Here is an 8,562-nt window from a genome sequence, read left to right on the forward strand (position 1 = left end):
ATAATGACTGTGTAGAAATCACTATTATTTACAGCTTTATATATAATCACACACTACAATTCCATTGTAATTTTCAATTGGCCACTTATGGCCATCAATGGACTACTTATTCTCCTGAAATTGGACTACTTCACATTTGCTCAAACTCCTTTGGAAATGGCCATGTCAACTTCAGACTGTTCTTCCTACAACATTATTTTTCTATTTCAGAAGAACTCTTGAAAGGCAGTTTACAAACTTAGAGCAGGATTTTAATTTGAAAGATACTTTTGTAATTCAAGTCATTTTTGAAAGATTGCACAGTAAACTATATCTGACTGAAGTTCCATCAGTGAAATAGGGATAATTTTTTAACTGTTCCTCTTTGGTTGGAACTGGTTGATCAGAACTAGTGGTCTGGAAATTTAAAGAATGGATATAATCACTAGCAACCAAGTGCTTAGTCTGCTCAAATTACAGTAAGACTCATCAGGAGAAAATGCAGAGGTCAGTACAGTAGTTCAAATGTCTCAAATGTTCATATAGGGTGAGATGTTTAGTAATATTTTACTGAGTGGTTAGTTCTATGATTATAAATAGCAGAGTCTTGGCTACAATGACACACCATCACAGCTACTGAATTCAGAAGACCTGAAGATGGATTAACTTGTATTTCCCCCTCAAAGAACTGCTTGTGATTCCTAAGTACGTCATCAAGCTAATATTATTAGCTTTCCCTAATTTTCTTCATACTGCTGCAATTCATATGGTATCAGATACTTCTTTAGGCAGTCTTCCAACATACAGCACAGTCACTGACTTTTATGTTCATGTTAAACACACTTAAAGAGGTGTCAGGACTTGATGTGAAGAAAATAGGACTTCAAAAACTATACCACTTCTCTAAGAAGCTGGTTTCAAATGTTAATTTTCCCATGTCATTAAAAATATCAGATTCCTTTTGTAGTTTGATTTTCGTTGATAATAATACTTTTTTTCCTGCTTTCTGATTTTTCCACTCCTTAGATAAAACATTTTCACCACATTTTGTAGAAGGTAAAGAGATTCAGCTTTATACTTCCTATTTGTCCCAATTAGGATTTTTTTTTCTAACCAAAGAAATCTGTTTCCTATGTTCTCCCACTAATTAAGAATAATATAAAAAAAGAATAAAATAACATCACTTACTAATGGTGCATTAAGTATTTTATTATCAATCTCATTTATGCAGTGTACCGGAACAACAGTTGCTTCATGGACCTATTTACCTACACTTAAGTAACAAAACACTGAATTAACTGGTTTTGCTACTGCTCTCCACGAAAAACTTTTATCCAGTTGTTTGGTCTCTTTAACACTTAATCCTACCATATCTTCATGGGATATTGGTCAGATGTGGATGGATTTCTTCTGCTATGAATAAACCAACTTTTTTCTCTGAAATTACTTAAAAATACAACAAGTGAAGAAAATAACTTTAGGCAAGGCTTACCAGTGCAATAGGGGATTGGATTCCATCCTGATTCAGTACATTGTGCATCTGCTCTTTCACCATGTCTGTATCCTTCATCACAGGCATAATGTAGTAGTTCAGATTCCTTGTACGACCCCTTTGGAGAACGTATAAATCCATGTGGAATTTTTGGCACATTACAGATAATCTCTGAAATTAAGAAAGACAAAAATCCATATATTTTTGTTTATTTTTATTTGCTAAGAGTAAGTGCCAATTTGAATAAAATTTAGGGTGTGTGGTTTTTTTTTTTTTTTAATTTGACTTCACAAAAAATTTGCATTTGGAAACTGTCTGAAATTCATTTGAGAACTCTTCAGTGACCTGGTTGTGGGTGCCAGGTAGAAAGTACAGTGCAGCATGACATCAATAGCAAACTGGTCCATGAGATAGATTTCAGGGCTTTTCTTTAGATTTTATTGGATCTCAGAATCAGTATATGAGGTAGGGGACATACTGTAATAAGAAAATAGGCTATCTGAAATTTAGGATTTTCATTTTTCAGAAAATATATGTCATTGTAATTTCCAGAAATCTAAAGCTCGCTCATAGCCAGCAGACGATTAGTTAAATCATGGCATCAACAGGAAAAAAGAATTAAATTGCCTGGAAAACTGACACTGGAACGCTTAACTATCTATACAATAACTTCAGCATCCCCAGCTCCTTGACAAACCCAATAAAACCACTGTGATCTTGTAGTTTCCAAAAACTGCATTCATAAAGCCAGAAAATAGTCAAGGCTTTGCTGCCTAGGCCACAGAGCCAGCCACCAAAGAGTTCTCTAGGATTCCTTCGCTGGATTTACTTTGCATTTAGGATGAAATATAGCTCAGAGAAATTATTGTTTAATAAAATTCATTGTATTCTGCAAATGTTACAAGCGCATGTGTTTAATCCCACATTATGCTGTTCAAACTATAATAAATGGGGGTTTCAAAGCAGCAAAATGCAGCCCTGACATTGTGAACAAACCATACATGTATCTGACATCCTGACACATGTACTCTGCTCTTCTAAATACATACTTCCCAATTGGATCACATATAAATAATCTAAGAAACTTGATGGACGGAATATTTAACAGTGACTGTTACCATAAGATTCCTGGGATTCATTCTTACATACTAACAATCCAATCCCATACAATCTCTATTTGTAAAATGGAAAAATAATCCCATCCACCAGTATAAACTGGGGGTGAGGCAAGGTGGGGTCAACTATCTGAAAAGTAGTTTTGCAAAAATACTGGGCAGTCCTGATGGACAAGTTGAACAGCAGCCAGCAATGTGCACTTGCAGCAAACAAAACAGCATCCTGGGCTCCACTGGGAAGAGTGCTGCCAGCAGGTCAAAAGAGGTTATCTTTCCCCTCTGCTCAGCACTGGTGAGACCACATCTGGAATGCTGTGTCCAGGTCTGAGCTCCCCAGTACAGGGAAGACATGGACAAACTGGAGCAGGTTCAGTAAAGATAATTAAGGAACTGAAGAAGCTGACAGATAAAAAGAGGCTTAAGAGAGTCTAGAGAAAAGAACCTTGGTGGGGAGGGAGGATCTTATTTGTATGTATAAATTCCTGACTGTGATGTCACTGGCACCCAGTGACAAGATGAGAAGCAATGGGCACAAATTGAAGTACAGGAAATGCCACTTAAACATAAGAAAAAACATTTTTACTTAAGAATGGTCAAACACTGGAATGGGTTAGAGAGGCTGTGGAGTCTCCATCCTTGGAGATGTTCAAAAGACAGCTTGACATGGTCTTGAGCAACTTGACCTAGCTGACTACTTTGAGGTCCCTTCCAACCTCACCTATTCTGTGATGCTGTGGTTCTGTAAAAACTAAACATGAATTAACCTTCCAAGTTGTCAGAACACATTAGTCTGAAGAAAGAAAAATCCATCATGATTTCTTATATTTTATATACCCTAAGAATACGAGTGTATTAAAATCATACTTTTTTTTTCAAACTTGGTTCACGTAGATTCAAAATTGTTTGCAATTACTGTGATTAAATCAACACTGAAGTGATCGAATCTTAGGTAGACATACCAAAGCTAGTTTCAAAGAAATTGACTGCAGACTGGCAAAACATACAGCTTGTAGTGAAAATGTGGGACAAACAGATGGTTCATTATGACTATATTAGCATCCAATATTCTCTGATTTCTCTTTCTTACCTTACTTCTTTTGCATATATGCAATGGAGATTGTTTACAGACAAACTCTGCTTAATTGCTGTGGAATAAAGTAAAAGCTTTGTAGTTTACCATATGGTAACCAGTCTTTAGAAGTCTGTGAGAATAAAGCTTCTTAATTACAGATAATAAATACTGTTCTTTTTACCTTGGCACTGAGGTACATCACTACTCCATTTTCCATTAGAAGAGCACATTATTTCTTTAGATCCAACAAGCCTGTGTTTTGCATTACATTCAAAATTTACAACCTGGCCAAAGGAATATTCTCGGCCTAGCTCAAATGCACCAGTTATAATTATTCTTCCATTTTCTGGTGCTTGTATAGGTAAACACTTTGCCACTGGAAAACAAAACAAAACAAAAGGAGTGAAAAAAAGCAGCCATTCTGAAGTCTACTCTGTAAAATAAAGTGACAAACAAAAATGCAAAAATACAAAAAACTCACTGTAATTTCCTTATACATTTAAAAAAATATACACTTTCGTTATGTATTCAGATACCATTTGCAACAGATGATAAAATATGAAACCCTTAACAAAAAGACAGGCTGACATAGGAGGAAGCTTGTAGACTGGCTCTCATCATCCTCTTCTCTGCCCTTGAAGGCTAAAGACCCACTGAACTAGATGATCTCCTGCAGTCTCACACAATACAAATTAGCCTATGATCCTCTGAATTCTGTGGATGGTTAGATGAGCCTTGACTGACATATAGGGCCATTAAGCTTTGGCAAAATATAGGTTAATTTACTTCAGAGCTATGGCAAACTGAATTTGCTATAGACAAATATCTAGAAAAGTGCTGTTTTATAGACTGACTACAACAGTTCAGTTGCTATCTGAAAATCCTAGTTAAGGATATCAGAACAATTATATTACTAAACAAACACAATGTCAGCCATGAATTTAGACCTCTTGTATCTCCTAACTTTGTAACTGCAGAAAAAAGGAGAATTAATGTATGTCATCAGACATTTCTTATTAAGGGGGAAATGACTATCAAAGCTCATTCTTAAAATGTTCACATAGATATCACTGGGCATGTGCGAAGGTGACTGCTGCTTTGCTCCAACTTCTCTCTGACAATATTCTCTATGTTATAAGCCATCTGCCTTTGCTATGAGCTCACATTCTGTCTTCTAGGTTCCTCACAATGATGACATTATACACACACTTTTTGTCATAGGCAGTCATAATTCAGCCTAATGAAAACTCCTCAGTCATGAAGGAAAAATCTTATGAGGACTTTGAAATTGTAGTATCTTGGTGACACGTGGCACAAAAATGTTGGAAACCATTCCTCTATACTGTGCAGACAGAGACCTGTATGTCTAAAATTGAGGACACTTAAAATCCAGTAAATGAAATGTGAAATATCTGAGACCAAGAAAATGTCAAAATACAGACAACAAACTCCAGACAAGAGAAAGACATCTACTTTCATTTGTGATTCTTAGAGAACCTTTCCTGACATAAGATGTTTTACCTAAAGAGAAATTTCTCTACTGCACACATATGTTAAAATAGTTAAAATTTATATTTAGGAAGAAAGGAATCTTATTTTCACAATCATGCAGGTTTGAAACTGGTGAAAAGGGAATTTTTATCCGAGCCATCCAGTCTATTAAGTCTTGAGGTCTGAGTCTCTCTTGCTCTCATTCTTACTTACTGAAGTTCTTCCACAGTATGCTAACAGGGAGAAGAACTTGTAACAAAATCTCAATGGTTAGGATATTCACAAGGGTGGAGGAGGAAACTAGCTAAAAACACACATGCTTTCAACTTCAACATACATCCGAAATGCCTCATCCCAGGTGTCTTCTGTAACCGTGTTTTGCAGGCATCTACTCTATCGGGGCCTTAAGGTGACGTAGAGATTTAAGCCAGGCTGGGGGTGACAAGACTCTGTTTTGTGAACGTTTTTAACAAAAGCTTGAGTGCTTATTGGGTTAAAATGGTTGAGCAGTCATTGTAAGAGTTTCACTGCTTCATAACTTGAACTTTAACATATTTGAATAATAGTAGAGAGATCACAGACTATTTCTAGATAGTATCAAACAGATAAAAATATCACTTTGAGAAAGAATTAAATGTCAAACTCTATTTACCTTCACAGTGAGGGACGTCATTGCTCCATCCATCTGCCTGACACTCACGGTAATTTCTTTGGCTGAGCATCCAGTATCTTACCAAACAAAAAGTAAACAATGCTAAAATACAGTCTCCTTTTGTGACAGAAACAGCAGTGCTGCTGTTTTTGAAGCAAAGTAAGTAGGTTTCATATGTTCTAGCCCAGACTAACCAAAATGTGACAAAACTGAGTAGCTTTTGGCCTGTGTCTCCTCTATTTTGTTTATTTTAATTGCATATGGCAAAAAATAAATAAAAAAAAAATCAGAAAGTAGGATGTAATCAGTAAGATGGCTTCCTCATAACAGAAAGAGCAAGCTCATAACAAATAACTGAGGGATAATTTACACAGTCAGTAGCAAGCAGAGTAAAATTCCTGTTGCCTGTGCTCTGAAAGCCATGTGACGGCATCAAAAGAGGACATAATCCAAACCATATGTATCTCATGCTTTGATAAGCTAGTATTATCTTAGGTTTGAAGGCAAGATGGCCACAATGCCATGGCTTCTGCTTTGTCTGAAATGTAGTCAGAGGAGGTACAGCTAGTCTGAAAAACAATGAAGAACTGTCTGAATTTAAGGGATTAAGGAGAATATTGATTTTGAAATGCTTTTTGTGGAACTCAGACTAGATTCCAGCAATACAAAGACTGCAAAAGCATGGCCAAACCACTGTACCATGCTTATAGATGAATTGCAAGAGGAAAAAATCCACTCATAGGCATACTTAACTAAGTACATTGCTATATATTTGCCATGCTGCAGTTTTCATTGGAGATGAATAGAGGAGGAAGGGAGAAGAATTACTTCCAATTAGTTAGTGAAAACATGTTAGTTAGTATACCAGAAATGTCTTCCATTAAATATTTTTGCAATACATTTTACTTCATAATGCACAAAAATGATTTAAGCAGGACTGATGAGTTGTGGTTCTGAATGAGAATCTGTTGTACAGCCTAATGACTTCGCTAACATAACTGCATCATGACTGCCTACCGAGAGCACTGATTCCAGCATAAAAACTTGCATTTCCATATGAACTGGCTGGCTGGTAGAGTCATGAGGCAGCTTTACAGACAGATCACTATTTTTGTTTTCTACTTGGACAGCCATGATTTCAAGTTAGCTATAGATTTACAGATTTTAGACCCTTTGGATGACACCTTCACATTCATGAGTTCAGTTATTCCGGTAGCACCAGAGAAGAGAGTTATCTTTAGTACTACTGTAATTGCAAAAATGTAACAATAATCAAGCATTAAATATTAGTAAATTGCAGCTGCATTACAGACAACAAACCTAAACTGACACTTCTTTTAACGTTAACACCTTATGTTAACTCCTATGTATTGAATTAAATAAGTATTACCCATCATTACATCTGTATTCAACTCTGGCACCAAATACAAATTCAGTTCCACTGGTAAGTTCAAAGGAACCAAACTCAATATCTCCAGGATGTCCACAGGGCTTATCTGGTAAAAAAAAAAAAAAAAAAAAAAGAAAAAATTTACACCATACACAAGAATGTCAAAGTGTGAAAGACAGCACGTTTCTAGTAATCAATAGCGAGTATGGGCCTTTCAAAAACTCAAAAATACTCAGCTCAATTAATCCCCTCTTTTATTAATCACTGTCTTCAAGAAGAACATATTGGAGTAAGGATCTGCTGATTTTCTAAAAGAAATTAACTAATTAGCAGGTATTATTTCTTTAAAAATGCTGAGCATATTTTATGACAAATTTAATGGAAGAATGTAACTTCAGCTTTTCATATAATTTGTGACATAGTGTCCTGGTTTGAGTGAGTGGCAGGGGCTTTGGTAGCAGGGGAAGGGGCTACAGCAGTGGCCCCCATGACAAGTTTCTTGAAGCTGCCCAGCTCCAAGTCAGACCCACCTTTGCACCAAGGCCGGGCCAAGTAGCTGCACCTCTGCAATAACATATTTAAGGGGAACCTGGGAGGAGTTGTGGGGTTAACATCTGTGTGAACACGGCGGTCAGGGGAAGAACAGAGGAGAAGGGGGAGGTGTGCTGGAGCAGACACTCACCTGTATCCCGTGGTGGGACGGCAGGGCCACCCCCCACCACCCATGGGGGTCACCGGAGGAGCAGCTACCGACCTGTGGCCTACGGAGGGCCCACACCAGAACAGGTGACTGTGCCTGATGGAGGCCAGACCCCACGGGAGAAGCCCCCACTGTTGCAGTTCAGTGCTGGGAGGATTGCAACACGCGGGGGTGACCCACGCACCCAGCGTGAGGGAGTGACTCATGTCGGAGCTGGTTTGGGAGGACTGTCTCCTGTGAGGGGGGCACCGCACTGGGACAGGGGAGGAAATGCCAGAAGTGCCCCCGCCCAGGTGGAAGAAGCAGCAGGACTGACTGCACCCCCCCTTCCCTGTCCCCTGCGCTGCTGAGGGGAGGAGGGAGAGATATTGGGAGCAGAGCTGAGCCCAGAGAGAAGGGAGAGATGGGGAGAGGTGATTTCAGGATGTGATAATGCTTCTCCCAGTCCTACTCTGTCTGTTACATGTTGTTGTTAGTGTCTGTATTAAATTTATGTTCTTTTTTTTCTTCTCCTAACAAGTCTGGATTTTGCCCATGCCTTAATGGATAAGATCATCCCTCCCTGCTCTTATCTCAATTTCCTGGGCCTTTTGCTTCCCTCCTCAGCACCGGGGGGAAGGGGTGTGTGAGAGGCGCCTTTGCTTTATTTTTCCCTTCTCAGTGCTGGGGGG

The 8,562-nt window shown here is 38.2% G+C and overlaps 1 protein-coding gene across 2 annotated transcripts in view; it reads right to left on the reverse strand.

Moving 5' to 3' along the window:
* Positions 1-8,562, reverse strand: part of CFH (complement factor H) — a 36,242-nt gene that overhangs the window by 21,874 nt on the left and 5,806 nt on the right. For both annotated transcript variants that reach the window (XM_026854388.1, XM_026854387.1), the window contains exons 3-6: positions 7,192-7,297; positions 5,802-5,878; positions 3,840-4,034; positions 1,472-1,642 (exon numbers count right to left, since the gene is read on the reverse strand). In XM_026854388.1, the coding sequence (XP_026710189.1) occupies positions 1,472-1,642; positions 3,840-4,034; positions 5,802-5,878; positions 7,192-7,297 (549 nt within the window). The remainder of the gene's footprint in view (positions 1-1,471; positions 1,643-3,839; positions 4,035-5,801; positions 5,879-7,191; positions 7,298-8,562) is intronic.

This window comes from Athene cunicularia (genome assembly GCF_003259725.1).
Source record: "Athene cunicularia isolate RWA chromosome 8 unlocalized genomic scaffold, athCun1 chr8_part1, whole genome shotgun sequence".
NCBI lineage: Eukaryota > Metazoa > Chordata > Aves > Strigiformes > Strigidae > Athene > Athene cunicularia.